The sequence below is a fragment of the Pantherophis guttatus genome, chromosome 4 (genome assembly GCF_059756535.1).
Source record: "Pantherophis guttatus breed Tessera chromosome 4, ASM5975653v1, whole genome shotgun sequence".
Taxonomy (NCBI): Eukaryota; Metazoa; Chordata; class Lepidosauria; order Squamata; family Colubridae; genus Pantherophis; species Pantherophis guttatus.
The window spans coordinates 39597353-39619271 of NC_142066.1; the positions used below are offsets into that span (position 1 = coordinate 39597353).

At 41.0% G+C, this 21919-nt stretch overlaps 1 protein-coding gene across 1 annotated transcript; it reads right to left on the reverse strand.

The window, feature by feature from the left end:
- Positions 1-2075: 2075 nt before the first annotated feature.
- On the reverse strand, positions 2076-9517 carry LOC148114046 (olfactory receptor 10AG1-like). Its single transcript, XM_087891958.1, has 3 exons — positions 8701-9517; positions 2764-2857; positions 2076-2388 (listed from the first exon to the last, which is right to left on the reverse strand). Exons 1-3 carry the CDS (start codon positions 9515-9517, stop codon positions 2325-2327), a joined length of 975 nt encoding a protein of 324 aa, XP_087748084.1. The 3' UTR covers positions 2076-2324.
- Positions 9518-21919: the final 12402 nt, after the last annotated feature.

The following is a 21919-nucleotide window of genomic DNA, read 5'->3' on the forward strand; positions in this document are numbered from 1 at the left end:
AATCAACTGCTTGTACTAAATCAGGCTGTGCTGAAGCTGATCAGGCTGTTGGTTGTTTGCTGCAAGGAGGCAAGTTGCTGGGAGGTAGAGTCAGATTTTTTTTTCTTGTTTTCCTCCCCAAAAGCTAGGTGTGCCTTAGAATTTGGAGTGTCTTATAGTGTGAAAAATATGGTATATGATATAAATTATTAAAATGGGTCCTCTTATTATTTTACTAATTGTAACAAAAAAACTTCACATCCTATTTACATGTTACTTTTAGCATTCTTTGAGCATTTTATTTTGCCTAGAAATTTTCTAAAGTTGTATTGTTTGTAAAACTAAACTAAACTAAAATAAATAATAAAATAAAATAAAAATGTCTCTCCCATTCTCTGGTCATTATGTATTTATTTTATGCATGTACAGATGATGGTAATGATAGCCATTTCTGCTCATCTATCTCTCATAACCTACATATCCATATTTGTGAAATTATTTCCATTGTCTAAAAGGAAAAAGGACAGCCACTGCATGAAAATAATTGTCTTCTCACCAATTAATGGATTTTAATCATTGCCTAGTCTGACTTATCTATTAAACTTGTCAATAGTCACTAGTTTACTATTAATAAATTCCGAATGCACATTTTTTACAATGGGAAACCCATTGTAAATTGTTGCGGGAGTGTGGGAGAACCGCTTCAAGTGTGGGAGCACCCGCCCTCTGGAACGAGCTACCTTCCGGAATACGGCTGATCCCAGATCTCCGCACTTTCCGTAAGGCCCTGAAGATGTTTTTATTTCAGCAAGCCGGCCTGGCCTGAATAGGTTTTAAGGGTTAGTTTTTTTAATTGTATAGCTTGGGGTTTTAAATTGGGAGGCCGATTAATTTAATTTATTTTTAGTTATCTTAACTTTTATATTTTCGGCTGTTCACCACCCTGAGTCCCTTTGGGGAGAAGGGCGGGATATAAATTCAATAAATAATAATTAATAATAATAATAATAATAATAATAATAATAATAATAATAGGAAGTTAGAACTGTAGCAGGTCTCCAGGAATGATAGCTTACCCAAAAGAAATACATCAGGGTGAAGATGGGGATCAGTAACAACCACCAAAATGCCCTCCTCCTATTTCTCTACCACAACAACCCTTTGAGGTGAGTTAAGCTGAGAGAGAATGACGGGTCCAAGTTACCCAGATGGCTTTCATGACTAAGTTGGGATTGGATCTCCCAGTCTCCCATTTCTAGCCTGATGCCTGAACAACTAGACAGAAGTGTCTCTTTTTTCAAAAGTCCTTTTGCCTCCCACAACAAACAAGATTCTCATAATGTTAGAAATAATGAGACTATATGAACCCAAGTCAAGAAGAAAGGAGGCACAGCACACAGAGCAAAATAATTACAAGTTCAAACAAGTAAGTGTTATTTCATGTGAACTTTAATATGGATTTAAATCAACAAAGAAATGATTGATTTGACTGGGCCACAGAACTTTACCTAATACATTAGATATATACCTATCTTCATAACAAATAAAACATTGATGCATCATCCCACTAAAAGTTATCATGCATAATGTATTATATAAAATATTGGTATTATAGTGTAGGAAAGAAATATTGGCTCTGTCAACAACGAAGTACAATGAACAATGTGGAAAACTGACTGGGGAAAAATTTATTTCTTTTTTTTTTATTTTATTAAATTTACATTTATAAATTTACATTTCAAAAAAAGAGGTTCTATTGACCAGAATCACTGCTTCCATTAGAAATAGCTTTAGAAGTGACATGAAGTGACAGAGTGACAGAGATAGAATTTTTTTCTGTCTCTTCTTCCACACTGTTTCCTAAAAAAGCCAGACAATCAATGGTGGAAGGGCTGTAGCTCAGCATTTGCAGATTCAGTAGCAATTCTACCTCTCCCTTTGTCTCTCACTCGCAAAATACCATATTGTTTGATACAACCATAATCTTATTTCATAGTGTAGTCAAGTAGATACTCCTGAAAGAGTTTCTTCTAAATATGTTCCATTGAAGGTTAAAAGAAATTTCCAAGACACCTCATACATTCAACAAAACCAATTACAATTCACCAGACTTTATTTTTTTTAAGAGTACAATGAAAACCAACAATATTCACATGTGTAACAATCACCATTCTTTGACTTTCTTAGGTAAGAAGGCTAAGTGCACGGCAGAATTCTTTAATGTCCATAATCTCTAATATGCCATTTTAGACCAATAAAGAAATGTATGATGTCTTCAAAGAATTCTAAATTTGGGATTTATTAGAGAATAACACAAGCATCTAAAAAAAACCTGTTTAAACTGTTCAAACCACATTACACTGATGCATTTTTCCAATCGTAGATAATTTAGCAAGTGCTTTTCTATATTTTTTAAAATAATTCCTATAAAAACTATTTATATGTATAATAAAAATACATGATACTCTCTGACATGTACTTTAACACATGTGCTAGTCTCTAAACCAAGAAAAATATAGAGTAAATGTAATTTAAAAAAGAAAAGAAAGAAACAGAAGAGAAAAAGAAAAAGGAAGATAGAAAAAAATAAAGGGACAGAAAACATTTTAAAAATCTAAAAATGGCTTTTAGACAATTCTCAGCAATTCCTCTCAGCGATTACACTTTTACAAAAAAAATAGTTTCACAAACAATTTTACATATAGGAAATACATTAAAAATGATATATAAAAGAAAACAATATATCAAAGAAAAAGGTATAATCTAACAATTCCTTTTTTAAGAGCCTCTGTTACTTCCCTATTTCGTAAACTGTATATCAGGGGATTGAACAAAGGGGTGACAATTGTATAAAACAGACACAACACTTTGTTGATTTGATCCAGAATGTCAGGGCATTTATTAATCCCATGTTTGGCTCTGGGACTAATTACCCTGGTTTAGAGGAGGAGATGAATCGAGGCTTATTCCAAGTTGCACTATTCTGATAAAGAAACGCGAAGGAAGGTTTCTAATAAAACTCATTTATTTGTTATAAAGAAAATAAAACACCTCACTAACTAAGAAAAGTTAATTGTTACATTTTTGAAAATAATTCTTGCCGGCTATCTGAGCCGGACCTCGGCAAGAGAACAAAGGAAAAGATGAGTGAGAAGGAATGTGGGTGGATGCGGAAACACGTAGCTTACTGATAAGAAGTTGGCAAAGCTACGGAGAGTCTGACAGTCCAGAAATAATGAGCTCAGCTGGTAAATAAAATAACGCAGTGACATTCCCCTTCTTTGCCAGTTGAGCGAATATCAGTTCATCATCAAATAAGGCACATCTTCTCACGCAGATACTCATGTTGAGCTGCTGGAAGTGGTTTGTTGAGCATATCAGCAATTTGATCATGTGTAGATATTGCATTTTGACAAAACCTTTTTTCACTAAATGTTTTATGTTTTGGTAACGAATGTCAATGTGTCTGGACATAGAACCTGTAAAATGAGATTCAGAAATATAAACCACCGATTCATTGTCTTCCATCACTGTGATCGGTCGGATCGGGTGTGTCCAGATATCTGTGACTAAAGCATCGAACCAAGTTAGAGAATTACATGCATCTGAAACACAAGCATATTCAGCTTCAGTAGATGAACAAGAAACAAAATTCTGTTTACGTACTTGCCAATAAACAGGACATCCATTTAAGAACATCATATAACCTGAAGTACTTTTACGTGATTTCTTATCACTTGCCCAATCAGAATCTGCATAACAACATAATTCTGCATAATCAGTATGTGTTGGTTCTAACAATAACTTCATGTGTTTAGTGTATTTTAGGTATCTCAATAATTTCTTAATACATGTCCAATGAAACTGTTTTGCCTTACCTACGTGTCGAGATAAGAGATTAACACTAAGTGCAATGTCGGGTTTGGTCCAACTACTAATGTATAACAGTGACCCAATGACTGAACGATAAAGTGTTTGATCCTCGAACTCAGGACTTTCTTCTTGTGTCAAGTTGTGAAAATCTGTTTGCATGGGTGTCTTTGTTGTGTTAGCATCTTTCATGTTGCAATGATGCAAAACTTGTTCAATTTTATCTTCTTGTGAAAGACTAAACCCCTTCTGTGTTTTTTCAATCTGAACACCTAAATAAGTGCTAATGTGACCTAATGATTTCAATGTGAAGTATCTCTGCAAAGCTTTGGCAAAAATTTCACTCATTTGCTTATTTGGACCAATATAAACAATATCATCAACATAAACAAGAACTATCTCATATGCATTGTTAGATCTTTTTGTGAACACGCACTCATCAGTTTCGGACTTAATAAAGCCCATTGAATTTAGTTTGTCAGTAAGACATAAATACCACATTAAACCAGATTGTTTCAGACCATAGAGACTTTTGTTTAGAAACCAGGTATCCCCTTCTTGCTGTTGGAATCCTGGAGGACTTCTCACGTAGATCTCTTCATCTAGGTCTGCATGTAGATAAGCCGTGTCAACATCAAACTGGAAAACTTCTAAACCAAGGATAGTTGCAGTTGCTAAAGCAATTTTTACACTCTCAGTTCTGACTGTCAGTGAGTAAGTATTTGTGTAGTCCTCAGGATAACGTTGAGCGAAACCCTGAGCTACAAGTCTGGCCTTGTACAATGACTCGCCATTTGGTTTCTTTTTGATTCTGTAGACCCATCGAGTGCCAATGACCTTTTTGTTTGCTGGAGGTTTTGCAGGTGTAAATACTTTAAGTTTCTTTAGACTGTCCATTTCAACCTGCATTGCTTCATACCATTTGTCTTGCTCTGAATCAGGGAGCTGCTTGATTTGTGTGAAATTATCAGGTGGAAGCGTAACATTGCAAATCAAAGGCAAGGGTGCTTTTGTCAGTTGCCAAGAATATCGTTGTGGAGGGATCCCTTTTGTGGCCCTCTTGGAACGTCTCGGGACAACTGTCCAATCTTCTTCTGCTTCGTCCTCGTCCTCACTTTCGTCACTAGCGTCAGCATCCGCAGCTTGCAAAGACGGAACATCGGGTTGAGAAGAATCAGTGGAATCTTGATCATCAATCTGTGTAGCATCAGCGGTATCATCTCTAGGAAAATAGACTCCAGGATTATTGGAATGAATCCTGGACCAGTCAATATCTTCTTCAAAATTAGCAGATTGGGAAATCACAATTACATGTTTAGAGTCAATAAATTTGCTCCACTTTGAGTTATCATCAATACCCATAAATCTCAGTCTCTTTGCTGCTGGACTTCCTTTTCTTCTTTGAGCTAAGGGAATGTTCACCATAGCGTATGAACCAAAAATATGGATGTTTTTAAGATCGGGCTTGTAGCCATACAACATGAAGAAAGGAGTCTGATTTATTACACTGCTCCAAGTACGGTTAACAATGTAATTTGCATATTTTATAGCTTCACCCCAGTATATCTTATCAAGATTGGCGTCTTCTAGGAGACAACGCATCATGGTTTGCAGTACCTCTCCATTGTGAGCCGGTGTGTCAGGGGGTGAAGTCTGATGAATAATTCCATTCTTACGCATCCAGTCCTGGAAACGCTGAGACATGAATTCGGCACCACGATCACTCTGGATTCTGGCGATGCGAACTTGGTGTTGGGTAGAAACAAGGGTTGCAAAGTCTTTAAAGATCTGAAAGGTCTCTGATTTTTCTTTCATAGGATATACATATCCATATCTAGAGTAATTATCAACAATTGTTAGAAAATATTTTCTACCACCAAATGATGGCGGGAATGGACCAACTATGTCAATGTGAACCAAATCAAAAATGTGTGTTGACAGGCGTGTAGCGCGTTTGGGAATGGCTGCTGCTTTGGATTTGGCCTTTTTGCATACAGCACAATCCAAAAACACCTTACACCCCTTTAGATCCAAACCTTTTGCGAACTCCGGCATCTTCCTAAGAACACGGAAACTGGCATGCCCCAATCTTCTATGCCATTTGTGGATACACCTGGAATGCAAAGGTTTACCTGTTAGTGAATTCTCAACATTAACATTTTTATGCAGAACCTCAGGCTTGCTCTGAGTAACCTGTTTACCAACTCTATTTTTGTTGGCTTTAGGAGCCTTAGGGGTAGCAACAGGATCTCTCACTGGAGCATCTCTCTCTGGGCCTGTGCTCTGCCTTTTTGGAGTTTGCATACTTGCCTGTGTTTCTGGTTTAGGCTTTGGCTTTAAGTAATAAACACCACCAATTAATATGGTTTCAGCAACAATATCTCCATCTTTAACTATGTAACTTGCTTTTTCAAGGTGGTGAACTTGGAACTTTAACATTCTAGACAAGTGACACTGACTAAGCAAATTACTGGTTGCTGTTGGTATGTAATAAACATCAGGAATGAATGCATCGAGCTCTTCAACATAAACAGTTCCTTTTCCTTTGACCTGACAAGGATGATTTGAAAAAGAATAAAGTTCACGTAGTTCAGGTTCAGGCTCGTGCATTTCTGTGAAAAGTTCCTTTCTGTAGGTAACATTCAATGCTGCACCACTGTCCAAAGTCCACAGGAGTCGTCTGTCGTACTCTGGTTGAGGTTGTGGATCATTGGTTAAAGCCAATGTGGCGAGTGGAGTTTGTGGATCACGCCGGGGACCACGATGACCTTGTCTTCCGCCTCTGCCTCTGCCTCTGGAATCTGTTCCTCTGGGCTGGTATGTGATGGGAGCTGGAACTCGCTGGGGACAATCCCGGGTGGCATGTCCCACACGATTACAGGTGTTGCATCTTGGCATCCTTGGAGCGTAGGTCCTTCCTCGGAAGGGGCGTTTAGCTGGAGCTCTTGATGCGGGTGGTCCTCTCAAGTGTGGCGTGGCCAACATGAATGCCTCTTCTTCAATTAAAAGTCTACAGACATTGTCCACTGTGCGTTGAGCAATAGGGACTTGGTTAATTTTTGTAACAGTATCTTTCCATTCATAATTCAAAGAGTTAATAATAATGCTGATCATTTGAATATCTTCAATGTTATGGCCTCTTTCTCTCAATTCTGTTCTCAGACCTTTCAGTTTGGTCAAATGTCCTCCAATTTGTTCACCGGGTTTCAGTCTCGAACCGTGGAGTTCAGACATTTTTAGTTTTGACTCACCAGTTAGTGGAGAGACAGAAAATGCCTGGTGAGGAGCCTGTACTTGGTATGCTGGCTGTGCTGGCAGGAATGCCTGTGGTATTTGCTGTGCCTGTTGTGGACCTAAAAATGGTCTTGGTTGTGCCATTGGAGGTGGGCCAGGAGGTGGCCCTCTTTGCACTTGTGGCTGGGGCACATATGCAGGCATTTGTAGCTGCTGTGGCTGATGCACTGGAATCTGCTGTATTCCAGTTGCCATTTGTGCTTGAGCTGCAATATTGGCATGACCTGCTGGAGATGCAATCATTTGCCTTTGCTTCATTAAGTTTAATTGTGTTCCATCTAAAAGGACACCAACACCGCCAGGGGGTGTTTGAGTTTGGGCCTGTGGAAACACTTGTGGCATTTCAGCTTCCTGTAGTAAATTGCTTTTGCCAGCAGATGGCGCTGCACCTTTGGGCAGCTTTGCATACGGGGCATTGTATGCTTTAGAGTAGGAGTGGTTATGTAAGACATGTGTAACTTGATCAGGGAGACTTTCATGTGACGTATGCAGTGCTCTCTGCCTTAATTGGCCTGACACAGAATCCACCAGGGGGAGTGTCTTTGGCTCTGAGCAAGAAGACAATATGGCCTCTTTTGAAAAATTTAAGTTATCTCCCATATCTTGCTCAAGCATAGATATAGCCATTTTTGCCTGGGATAGCTGCTGTTCATAGAGTTTTATATGGTCACGAAAGGCTTTCATAGTCAGGGTGAGCTTAGAGCTTCGAGGAGAATAATGAATTGTTTCTCTCTGTGCGTGGGAGTAATTTTGCTCAGCAGTGCTTGCACCGAGCACAAATTCAGAAGGTTCTGGGGAGACTTTTTCAGAGCTTGGAAGATCAGAAGAAAATGTTACTGACCTCAGTCGTAAATCATCATCTTCAAAAACAGCTTCTGTCTTATCTCCATCCATTTCTGTTCCCACGGCTTCTTCTCGTTCCAGGCGTGTGGCTGTAGTAAGGGGCTGGAAATCTGGAAACCTCCTGTCTGCCACCTCTTCGTTGGAAAGATCAATCAAATCATTTACGAAGAGTGGTCTTGGTTTCACTTTGCCTTTTTTTCTTCTGTTTCGGCATCTCAGCAATATAATTAGCGTACCTCAGTAGCTAAAAACTAATTGCCTATGCGCTCTTATCAGAAGTAACAAAACAAGGAAAAAGCCATAAATCAGACCATCCTCGTGCTACCAGAATGTCAGGGCATTTATTAATCCCATGTTTGGCTCTGGGACTAATTACCCTGGTTTAGAGGAGGAGATGAATCAAGGCTTATTCCAAGTTGCACTATTCTGATAAAGAAACGCGAAGGAAGGTTTCTAATAAAACTCATTTATTTGTTATAAAGAAAATAAAACACCTCACTAACTAAGAAAAGTTAATTGTTACATTTTTGAAAATAATTCTTGCCGGCTATCTGAACCGGACCTCGGCAAGAGAACAAAGGAAAAGATGAGTGAGAAGGAATGTGGGTGGATGCGGAAACACGTAGCTTACTGATAAGAAGTTGGCAAAGCTACGGAGAGTCTGACAGTCCAGAAATAATGAGCTCAGCTGGTAAATAAAATAACGCAGTGACACTCTCAGTCCATCTGTTTTGGGTAACATGTAGACAATTATTAAGGTGCTAAAGTAAATGGACACCACTATAAAATGTGAAGAACAAGTTGAGAAAGCCTTTTTCCTCCCACTGACAGATGACATTCTCATGATGGTGGAAATAATGAAAATATAAGATACCAAAATCAAGAAGAAAGGAAATAAGATGCTCAAAGCAGATAATGAAATAGTGACGAGTTCAATCAAGTGGATATCACTGCACACTAGCTTTAATATTGGATTTAATTCACAAAAGAAATGATGGATTTTATTTGGGCCACAAAACTTTAACTGGCACATTAGATGTAAAACTACGCTCATGACAAATAAACTATGGATCCATGATGCAACTATGAGTTGGATGCAAACTTTATCATTCATTAGCATTGTGTAATGCAGTGGTTTGCAGATCGCTACATGCCTATCATAGGACATTGCCAGTAAGAGGCAACATTCGAAAATTACCAAAAGACAAAAAAGGCAATGTTGCATTATGCAGCCAGTTACAGAGACTATTGTCTGCCCACCATACAAGACATTAGCTAGCAGCATTGGAAGGATGTTACAACTGTAGCAGGCCTCCAGGCAAGAGAGATTACTCAAGAAGAAATACATGGGTGTGTGAAGGTGGGGATCAGTAACAACCAGCAAAATAATGAGGATATTCCCCACCATGGTAGCAATGTAGATAACTAAGAAACGACAGAAGAGTGGAACCTGCAGATCTCCAAGTCCTACAAATCCCATCAAATGGAATTCTGTGATTTCTGTTTGATTCTCTTCTTTTGTTTCTGCCATGCCTGCTAATACAATACTAAATTTATTTAAAGAACAGAGAAATTATTACAGCAGTCCTTATGTTTGAAGGAATCTCATTAGAGGGATCTCATTGAACTCTGTGCAAGTTAAGTAAAGTAGGTAGAAATAGTGCTTATGCTATCATTCTATTAATTAATATTCATTCAGAACATCAACAAAAAGTTTTAGACAATCCATTGTTTAGTTCTGCATTAAAATTATGAAGTGAAATAGTCACATTTTCCCCTTGATCTGTCACTGCCCCACTCTCCTTAGCTACCGGTGAGTCCCTCATCTGATATCCAACTTAATTGACTCTGCCTAGTTTTTTTCAGTTGAGTCATGATCACTTAGTTGAGCAAGGGAATATTTACATTTTCAGGAATTTTCTGTGGGGATGTGATCCATATTTTCTTGAATCCTGATCCAGACTTCTACAAATACAGTATCATATTTACTGATGAATTGAGATAGTAATTTATAGGAAGGGAAGGGAAGGGAAGGGAAGGGAAGGGAAGGGAGGGAGGGAGGGAGGGAGGGAGGAAGGAAGGAAGGAAGGAAGGAAGGAAGGAAGGAAGGAAGGAAGGAAGGAAGGAAGGAAGGAAGTTGTTATTTTAACAAATGAGAAAGAACCACTTGGTAAATATATGAGCAAAGAAAAGTTTGAAATTGCACTCTGTTTCATACCAGTAGTGTTTTCATAATGTGCTCACAGCCCAGTTAACCCAATTATATTCTTCCAGTAAACATCCTAATGAAGATTTTCTCACATGATAACTTATGCAAAGTATGGTATGTATTCCTATTTCTAATTTGGAATCAATATATAAATTTAATGTTTAATTTCCTACATTTTTCCTATTCCTAAGTAAGCTATCTTAAATGTTAATAATCAAACAGCATCTCACATGTATATTATCAGGTTTTGTGACTTTTTTTCTCTCAGTTTGCAAACAAAACATTCAAGTGTACATTCTTGGAATGCACAGTAATCAGTAGCTGTACATCTGGGAAAAACTATATACAGATGTCTCCATTCCTTTTCACATTTCACATAGAAATCCTAAATATATAAGCAGTAAGCTACATTAGATAGACACTGCTCTTACGACCGTGGCCAGGGGGGCATTTGCCCAGGTTCGCCTTGTACGCCAGTTGCGCCCTTACTTGGACCAAGATGCCCTATGCATTGTTACTCATGCGCTGGTCACCTCCCGTCTTGACTACTGCAACGGTCTCTACCGAGGGCTGCCCTTGAAAACCACTCAAAGGCTTCAGCTGGTGCAGAATGCGACAGTGCGGGTTGTGATGGGAGCGTCCCGACACTCCCATGTTACACCCCTCCTGCGCGACTTGCATTGGTTGCCGGTTGCCCTTTGGGTGAGGTTCAAGGTACTGGTTATTACCTACAAAGCCCTTCATGGCCTAGGCCCGGGATATTTGTCGGACCCCCTGTAGCCAGCGACAATCCCCAATCGCCTGGTGCGTTCCCACAGACAGGGCCTCTTCAGGGTGCCATCAGCCAAACAGTGTCAGCTGACAACCCCCAGGTGGAGAGCTTTCTCTATGGGTGTACCCACCCACCCTCTGGAACCAGCTTCCTTTGGAGCTCTGGATGGCCCCTGACCTTCACTCGTTCCACCACGATTTGAAGACCTGGTTGTTCTGCAGCCTGGACTGATGGGGGAGGGGGGATTAATGAATTTTTAAATTGTTTTAAATTGGGATTTTAATTTTAGATTGGCAGGAATTATGCATTTTACCATTGTGAGCCGCCCTGAGTCCTCGGAGATAGGGTGGCATATAAATTGCATAAAATAGATAGATGATAGATAGATAGATAGATAGATAGATAGATAGATAGAGCAGCTAATCTTTCCCTTTGTGAAAGTGGGGTGGAGGGGTGGTAACTTAAGAGCTAATAAATTGCACAGCATATCGGAGAAAAATAAGAACTAAAACTTTGAAAGTGTCTCTACTTAGAAATTTGATATTCAACTTTATAGCAACATAACTCTTGATTACTAATTTTTTTTCAAGAACCATCATCTATCAAAATAACTCTCTCTAACTCAGCACCCTCCACGTATTTTGCAGTGGCTGTTCACAGAATTTTCAGCCAGAGTACCACCCTATGAACTACTCCTATACATTCATTTATTTATTTTTATTTATTTATTAATTTAATTTGTATACCGCCCTTCTCCCAGAGGGTACTCAGGGCGGTGAACAGCCAAAATTAAAAAACATACAAATACAAAAGTTAAGATAATTAAAAAAGAATTAAATCATTAGCTTCCCAATTTAAAATCCCCAAATCCATAAAATTTAAAATCCCAATTAAAAACCATTTAGGCTAGGCCGGCTTGGTGGAATAAAAACGTCTTCAGGGCTTTACGTAAGGTTCGGAGGTCCGGGATCAATCATATTCCAGGAGGCAGCTCGTTCCACAGGGCGGGTGCCCCCACAGAGAAGGCTCTCCCCCTGGGGGCCGCCAGCCGACATTGCCTGACCGACGGCACCCTGAGAAGGCCCCCTCTGTGAGAGCGGATTGGCCGGTGGGAGGTTATCAGTAGTAGCAGGCGGTCTCACAAATATCCTGGCCCTAAGCCATGGAGCACTTTAAAGATGAGAACCAACACCTTAAAGCGCACCTGGAAGACCACCGGGAGCCAATGCAATTCATAGGTCCTCCATTCTCAAAGTGAATCTTCTATTATTTAATGCTGGTATTCTTTTAAAAAAATCAGAGCAGTCAGTGCTGGTTTACTGATTTTGTAAAATAATATCAAAAATTGACCTTTTTTAAAAAAAATTAAAAACTAACCTCAATGAGACTGAACAGAGCTTTAAATCACAATTAATTTTGTGTTTAGGATAAAATGGATCATTCTGGGAGAAGATTTATTTGGCCAATATTAGACCCAGGAATAATATTCCAGCCACATAGTGTGGAATTAACTATTAGAGTCTGATATTCAGTAAGGAATTTCTCTCACTACAGCACCATGTTCTGTATGGAATCTTACCTTGATCTCTATATTTCGTTCAGGACTGAGGTAAACGAAAGGAGTAATTGAATGAAACCCAACTGAGCACTGAGCACTAAAGACACTGTCCTAGCTTTGGATTTATCTTATATGCAAAGGCATAGTCCCTACAGTGCAAATTAGCTTAGTTTATCCTAGAGGAGGGGAAAAAACCTGTCTCTAGATGATGATGCACAGGGACCTCTGAAAACTGCCAGACAAGACATCTCTAGTTAAAGAGTAGCAAAAGTGCCAAAAACGCTTCTCAAGAATAAGAGAAAGAATCAATTAACACTTGGGAGAAGAAAATGAACACTTGGGAGAGGAACACTTGTGATAGGCTTTATATGCATATTTTACCAAACCACCTGATAACAGGGAAGCTATGAATGTTATTTTGAACTATGAATGTTTGGCACCATGGTGGCTTGCTTCTGTGAATCTAAATGATTCCCTAGTTAGGAGTAGTAAGGCAGGTGAGAAACAGACACATGAACAGCATCTGAAAATCTCTATCACTGCACCATTTGCCATAGTACTCAAATAAGTGCAAATAAATGTACACTGTTTCCAACATCCAGTCTTCCCAAACTCTGGTCTTCTCAATGTTTTAGTAATACATCTCTGAGTATTTCCAAGGGCCAAGCTGGTTGGAGTTTGGATAGCTATAAATCCACAAAGCGTTGGAAATTTCAGTTGAAAGAAAATATTTAGAGACCCACAACTAACAACTACGGGAATATGATCCAGTGGTGGGTTTCAAAAATTTTTACTACCAATTCTGTGAGTGTGGCTTGGTGGGCGTGACATAGCTTGGTGGGTGTGGTTTGGTGGGCGTGGCAGGGGAAGGTTACTGCAAAATCCCCATTTCCTCCTGATCAGCTGGGACTTGAGAGGCAGAGAATAGTATTTACCAGCCAGTCAGAGGTGGTATTTACCGGTTCTCTGAACTACTCAAAATTTCCACTACTGGTTCTCTAGAACTGGTGAGAACCTGCTGAAATCCATCTCTGATATGTTCTGGTTAGTGATGAAAATTAAAATTTGAAGGTTTGCTACTCTCACTTATCTAGGAACATTAAAGACAAAACTTGTACCTACAATTGAGTGTAGATTAAAACAATGAAGTTGGTATTAAAATGTATCATTATTATCAAAACTTTATGTAGTATTGCAGGCTAACTCACTGCTCATTGCCACAATTTCAATTCTGACCGGCTCAATATTGATTCAGCTTTCCATCCTTCTGAGATTGGTAAAATGAGGACCCAGATTGTTGCGGGCAATATGTTCACTCTGTAAAGTGCTTAGAGATGGCTATAAAAGCATTATGAATAAGCACTAAGTGCTATTGCTATTGCTTATGTTAATATAATGTAATTATATTTATGTATAGTGAGGCATGTCAAATTTTCCAACTTTAAATTTCCAAACATTAGGGATGCTAAAAAGTTGTGACATCCCTTCAGGATTGTAAAGATATTTTGGTTACTTTAATATAATTTAGACGTGCTTGGTAAGTAACTACATAAATATCATAACTTTTTAACATTTTGTTCTTTTCATTTGCATGGGGGGAATGTATTATTAAAGAGAAGAAATATACTCTGAAATACAATGTGAGTAGAGTAAAACATGAAATATAAATACTTATTATTATTATTATTATTATTATTATTATTATTATTATTATTTATTGGTTAATCTTTAGTGAGATTCACAGCCTTTGAGGCTCGTTAATAGCTCAGCAGCTCGAGTCCTAACCAAGGACCTAGGAACTGTTACGGTATCGTCGGAGGATGTAAGCTGTTCCGAGTAAGGTGGTTTTTTGTAGAGTCAAAATGTTCAAGTCCGGCAAATTTAGAATTTCTAAATAGCGGGGTAGCCCTTTGGGTATTGCTCCGAGGGCTCCAATTACAATCGGGACAACACACGATTTCTTTTTCCACAGTCGCTCAACTTCAATTTGTAAGTCCCGGTACTTTGTGATTTTTATTATTATTATTATTAGTTAATCTTTAGTGAGATTCACAGCCTTTGAGGCTGGTTAATAGCTCAGCAGCTTGAGTCCTAACCAAGGACCTAGGAACTGTTAAGGTATCGTCGGAGGATGTAAGCTATTCCGAGTAAGGTGGTTTTTTGTAGAGTCAAAATGTTCAAGTCTGGCAAATTTAGAATTTCTAAATAGCGGGGTAGCCCTTTGGGTATTGCTCCAAGGGCTCCAATTACAATCGGGACAACACACAATTTCTTTTTCTTTTTTTTTTTTATTGAAAATGTTTTTCAAATACAAATTTCCCCCCCACCATTTCCCCCCCTCTTCCCTAACCCCCCCTCGCCCTCCCCTCCCCTGTGGCTTCTTCAAAATAAAACCCAAATTCATAACAGATTATATAATACTTTACCATCCCCTTACTCCATCCCCCATATGCTGACCCTTTCTTTCTAATAATATTATTATATCCCCCTTATACTATACATTTCAAAATAACATTCTACTATAACATTATATAATAACTCCTAATTTAGCATAATAATATTATTATATCTCCCAGTTTAGCAATTTCTGCTCATAATCTACCCTTTTTCTGCCCCCCCATACATATATCTCTTAAATCAAATCTTTTATCTATATTAATATAACATTTCAAAGCAACCTTCCACTATAAGACTATATAATAAATCCTAATTTAACATTTATTCAATTCATAGTCTACCCATTTCCTCCACCCCATCGATATATCTCTTAACTCAAATCTTTTACATATATTCATATCGAAACATAATATCCCTTTTCTTAAACTAAACAATCAATAAGCTAACCTGTCTCCACCCACTTTCCTACAAGACTACCATACTTAATAATTCTTAATATCTTTATTCTTCTGCCCACACCACTAAAAAATATTCCCTTATGTAAATAAAATCCTCTTAAAAAAAACTTTAAGCTTGTAATCCATATGATATCTTCTGTAATGTCTTTCAGCTGGATTGTTAACTCCATCACCCATGTTAGGGTAACATCACATCCTAATTCCAACAGTATGTTCGGTATCTTCAATTACCATCTGCCCCCATCAATAACAAATATCTTCTAAAAAAAAAAAGAAAAGAAAGAAAAAACAACCACCCGAGTGACTTTATATTTGTATTCCATATAGTGTCTATAGTGGTGTCTTTCATCCAAATTATTAATTCCAACCATCATAATAGGGTAACAGCCAGATCATCTGCGTGCCCCAATTCCATAGCTCTCTCGCCTTGTAGCTCAGCATAAACGTAGTACATTTATCAAAGAATCCAAAAAAAAGATAGTTCCAATCCATTCAGTTTAAGGCCCTTTTCACATCCCAAAAGTGCAGCACTGCAGAGGTCTGTCACTCTCCTCAGAATAATATAAACCAATACTTTGCCTCAACTATCTTTTCATATATTCAATCATCTCTTAAATAACTGGCATTACGCTGTTGTTTAGTTTAAAAGTTTTTGTTTTTGTGAGACCTGCTTCTTCTTTTCTTGACTTTTTGTAGGTTAGATCTCCATCCTGATTTCCTTTCTATAAATTGTATATCAACTGTTTGGTTTTCATGCTGATCTATAACTTGATCTTGTTGGTTTTGCTTTTGTGGCTTAAATCTCCTTTCTGGTTCTGTGAGTTGTATATCAACTGACTGATTTCCGTGCTGGTCTGTAACTTGATAAGTCATCACATTAGAATCCAGAGCCGCCTCTCTTGTATTTATGAATAGTCCAGCTGAGACCTCTGAAGGAGAATCCAGAAGCGGCTCATCTACAAAGACCTCTGTGGCATGCTGCAAAAAGGGGATTGAGGGATTTTTTAGGGAAACTTTTTGATAGATTTTTAAGGGATTTTAAGGGGTGGGAGGGTTGTGTGGGTTTGGGGGTTAACCCATGGGGGGAGGGGTCCGGCCCAGCTGTGAGTAGGGCCACGGAGGGTGCGGATTCCGGGGGTAAGGGGGACATTAGAGTCCATTCTGTCAAGGGCTTTTCTATCAATGTGTTGAGTGGGAGGGGCAGATATGGCAGGAGCAGGGGGCCGCATCATGTGGTGGGGGCACGCACTCGCTATCTTCAAGTGGTGGCACGCCCCGGTCCCCATAGCCCTTCTCGTATCCCAGGCTGTTCAGACTCTCAGGGCCCGAGCCTTCGGCTGCTGTCGTGCAATGCCAGGTCCGTGGTAAATAAAGCCCCCCTCATTTGCAATCTTATTCAGGAGGGGGGAGCGGACCTGGCAGGTATTACGGAGACCTGGTTGGGCCATGAGGGGGGGGTTCCCCTCGTGGATATGTGCCCACCAGGTTTCCGAGCATTCCATCAGCCGAGAGCTCAGGGCAGGGGTGGGGGGGTGGCGGTTATTATAAAGGAAAGTCTTGATCCGAGGGAGACCACTGTTCCACAGATAGCCAGATGTGAGTCCCTTTTTGTGAGGTGGGGTCGTGGAGTACAGATGGGCTTGTTGATCACGTACCTGGCTCCCTGCCGCGTGGCAACGGCCCTGCTCGAGCTGCTCAACGTCATAGCTGAGGTGGCGGTTGGTACCCCCAGACTTCTAGTCATGGGGGATTTCAACCTGCCATCTGTTGGCGAAACGTCTGAGGTGGCTCGGGAGTTCATGGCTTCCATGACGGCCATGGACCTTACTCAGTTAATTCATGACCCCACTCACACGGGTGGACACACTCTGGACTTAGTTTTTGTCTCTGGTCAGTGGTCGAGTGGCCTTGATACAGGGGATATAGTCATCGAACCTTTTCATGGTCTCACCACTCGCTCCTTCAACTGGACTTTCTAACCGCTGCACCCCGCCGCAGGGAGGCGGGAACGACCAGGTGGTTCCGCCCCAGGCGCCTGATGGACCCTGATAGGTTCCAGATGGAGCTTGGGCCATTTCCTGAGACTCTGGCTCATGACTCGGCTGAGGACCTGGTGGCCGCCTGGGATAGGGCCGCTGCTGGGGCCTTGGACCGTGTTGTGCCTTTGCGGCCTCTGACCCGGCACCGAACTCACCTAGCTCCTTGGTTCTCCGAGGAGCTTAGGGAGATGACGCGCCGGAAAAGACGCCTGGAGAGTAGTTGGAGGACCAGCCGCTCCGAATCCGACCGAACACTGGGGAGGTCTCATATTAAGACCTACCTAGTGGCGATAAAAGCGGCGAAATCTAGCTATTTTGCCGCTCTTATCGCGTCATCAGATAATCGCCCGGCCACCCTGTTTAGGGTGACCCGCTCCCTCCCCCATCTGGAAGCGCGGGATGACCCCTTGCAGGGCCGAGCTGAGGACTTTGTGCAGTATCTGTATGACAAAATTGCTCAGATTCGGGAAGGGCTGGCCTCTGACTGGGTATGTCCGGACGGGATGACTGAGGCAGGTCTTGAGAGTGTTATCTGGGGGGAGTTCGATCCTGTGGCTCCCGAGGACATGGACAGGGTCCTGGGACGGCTGAACGTGACCACATGTTTATTGGACCCGTGTCCCTCCTGGTTGGTACTGGCTTCCTGGGAGGTGACACGAGGCTGGCTCCAGAAGATTGTTAATGCTTCTTTGAGTGAGGGGGTCCTGCCGGCCGCTTTGAAAGAAGCGGTTGTGAGGCCCCTCCTCAAGAAGCCCTCTCTGGATCCGGCTGTTTTGGCTAACTATCGTCCAGTCTCCAACCTTCGCTTCGTTGCGAAGGTTGTTGAGAGTGTGGTAGCGCAACAGCTTCCCCGGTACCTGGATGAAACTGTCTATCTAGACCCGCTCCAGTCCGGCTTCCGGCCTGGGCACAGCACGGAAACGGCATTGGTCGCGTTGGTGGATGATCTCTGGAGGGCTCGGGATAGGGGTTGCTCCTCTATCCTGGTCCTGTTAGACCTCTCAGCGGCTTTTGATACCATCGACCATGGTATCATGTTGCACCGGTTGGCGGGGTTGGGGTTGGGGGGCACCGTTCTGCGGTGGTTCTCCTCCTACCTCTCTGACCGGTCGCAATCTGTGTTGATGGGGGGACAGCGGTCGACCCCGAGGCACCTTGCTTGTGGGGTGCCACAAGGGTCGGTCCTCTCGCCCCTTCTGTTCAACATTTATGTAAAGCCGCTGGGTGAGATCATCCGTGGCTTCGGGGTGGAGTTCCATCAGTACGCTGATGACACCCAGCTGTACATCTCCACCCCAGGCCACCCCAACGATGCCCTTGAAGTGATGTCCCAGTGCCTGGAGGCCGTGCGGGCCTGGATGGGGAGAAACAGGCTCCGACTCAACCCCTCCAAGACCGAGTGGCTGTGGCTTCCAGCATCCCAATATAGCCAGCTGACGCCATCGCTGGCTCTTGGGGGCGAATCACTCGCCCCCACAGAGAGGGCTCGCAACTTGGGCGTCCTCCTGGATGCACGGCTGTCTCTAGAAGATCATTTGACGGCCGTGGCCAGGGGGGCTTTTTATCAGGTTCGCCTGATATGCCAGTTGCACCCCTTTCTAGATCGGGACTCTCTACACACAGTCACTCAGGCACTAGTCACTTCCCGCCTGGACTACTGCAATGCTCTCTACATGGGGCTCCCCCTGGGGTGCACCCGGAGGCTCCAGCTGGTCCAGAACGCGGCCGCGCGGGGGATTATGGGGGCGACGAGGCGCTCCCGTGTGACACCTCTCCTGCGCGAGCTGCACTGGCTCCCAGTGGTCTTCCGGGTGTGCTTCAAGGTGTTGGTGACCACCTTTAAAGCTCCATGGCTTACGAGACCACCTTCTGCCACCAATAGCCTCCCACCGGCCAGTACACTCGCACAGAGTGGGCCTCCTCAGGGTGGCGTCCACCAGACAATGTCGGCTGGCGACCCGCACGGGGAGAGCCTTCTCTGTGACGGCGCCCACCCTCTGGAAGAACCTTCCCCCAGAGTTACGTATAATAACAGATCTCCGGATTTTTCGTCAGGCCCTGAAAACTTATTTATTTCAACTAGCTGGGCTGGCTTGAGCTAAATTTTAAATTGATTTTAAATTGGGTTGTTTTAATTACGGCCAAAATATTTAATTATTTTAATACTGTTTTTTAAATTTTGTATGCTCTGTTTTTACTTAGGCTGTGCACCGCCCTGAGTCCTATTTGGAGAAGGGCGGTATAGAAATTTAAAAAAAATGTAAAAAAAAAAAGTAAGTTGTTGTTTTTCCATTACTTCCACCTCCTTCTGCTTATCTTGAATTTCTATCTCTTGTTGATTTTGCTTTTTGAGAACCTTGTAGTAAAATTCTTCCGCTTTTTCAACAGTATTTAGCTGATATCTTTCTCCTTGATATCTCAATATTATACCAACTGGAACGTCCCACCTGAATGAGATGTTTTGTTTCTTTAGCTCAGTCACCAAAAATCCAAATTTCTTTCTATCTTTTAGCATCTTGGGTGGCAACTCTTTATATATCCAGATCTTTCTTCCATACAATTGTAGAGTAGAATTAAAGGATTTTTGCACAATATCATTTCTTATTTCTTTATCCGTGAAGTAAATCACCACATCTCTAGGCAATTGCCTTTGCTTTGCAATCCAAGAATTTACTCTATAGGTCTTGTCAATCTTACAAGATACCTCCTCAGGATGAACCTTTAAAATCCCAGCCAGAACTTGAGCAGATATTTTTCTTAAGTCATCTCTATTATTTTCCTGTAACCCTCTCATTCTAACCGCAAATTCTGTGAGCCTACAATACATCATTGTAGTTTCTTTTTCAATCCCTTGCTTTATATCTTCTGCATTGTAAGTCTCGTGACCAGCTTCCGTTTTAGGCTTTACTTCTAAACTATTGTCTTGAATATTTATCAAATCAGTTTCAATTCTTTGTATTTTATTGTCCAAATTATAAATCTTATCATCAACTTCCTCCATTTTAGACTCTAATAACTTGATATTTGTATCCATCTTTATAACAATTTCTGAAAAAGCATTAGTCACTGTTATAATCTTTCGTTGCAGATTATCATACTTTAGTTGTATCATTTCTTTAATTTCCTGCCTAAATTTTTCAAGTTTCTGGTTCACAGTCTCGTGATATCTTGCCATTTCCTCCAGGACAAATTCTTTTAAATTAAAGCCATTCTGCTGAATCTGTAAGCTCAGAACTTGTTCACATAATTGTAAATGGGGGAACACCCCCCCCCGCTGCTTGTTTATCAGGCTTTATTAGTTTTAACGCCATCCTGCCACACAAACAAACTCTTTTTAAAGAAAGAAAACTTTTCCCCAAGCAAGATCAAGTACAAATCTCCAAGAAAAAAGAAACTTAAAGTAGATATTTTTCTTGTAGATTCTAGCCAGCACTGTTTATTCCGCTACTTTGTAGCTTGTTATGGAAGGACTTTCTCTTTCGGCTTTCTTCTTCTTCTCAAGCCTCAGCAGTCGCCATTTTAAACTTTTTGTTTCCTTCACTTAAAAACACTTTTAAAATCATTAAAAATACTTGCGATTTAGGGTCCCAAGTCCAAATCTCGTCCTCTTTAATTAAACCATGTGTTAATTTCGTTGATTGGTCCGGTCCCAGCGCCTAGCTCTGCAAAAAGGCAGAGTTCTCCCGAAGCCCGGAGCAGCGGCGAACGGAAATAGGGAGCCACAACCTGCTCGTCCCCAAGAGTAAAAAAAGGACTCTGGGGACTTCGCAGAGGGCTCTACCTGCCCTCACCTGCTCTGTCTCACATTTCCTTCAGGAAATGGAGTTTTTCAAGCCGCCTTTCAGATGTAAAGGCGGCTCTTTAAAGGCAACGGGGCTGGCGGTCTCAGAGGACCGTCTGGTGGTGACAGAAGCCAGACCGGAAGCCCTGGGCAACACACGATTTCTTTTTCCACAGTCGCTCAACTTCAATTTGCAAGTCCCGGTACTTTGTGATTTTTTCTTGCTGCTTATCTTCAATCCGTGCACCACCAGGTATTGCAATGTCAATGAACCATACTTTTTTCTTTTCAACTATTGTTATGTCAGGTGTGTTGTGGACCAAGTGCCTGTCAGTCTGAATCCTAAAGTCCCACAAGATCTTGAGTTTCTCATTTTCTAAAACTTTCTCAACCTGATGTTCCCAGTGGTTTTTGCTGTACTCAAATCCAAACTTCTGGCACAATTTCCAGTGAATGATCTTAGCAACACGGTCATGGCATTGTAGGTAGTCAGTTTGTGAAATTTTGCTGCACCCACTAATAATAATAATAACAACAACAACAATTATTATTATTATTATTATTATTATTATTATTATTATTATTATTATTATTATTTATTGAATTTATATACCGCCCTAGTCCCGACGGACTCAGGGCGGTGAACAGCCAAATAAAATACATATAATATAAATGTTAAAAAAATGTTATGTCTGTTTAGATGAGTAATGTTCAGAAGC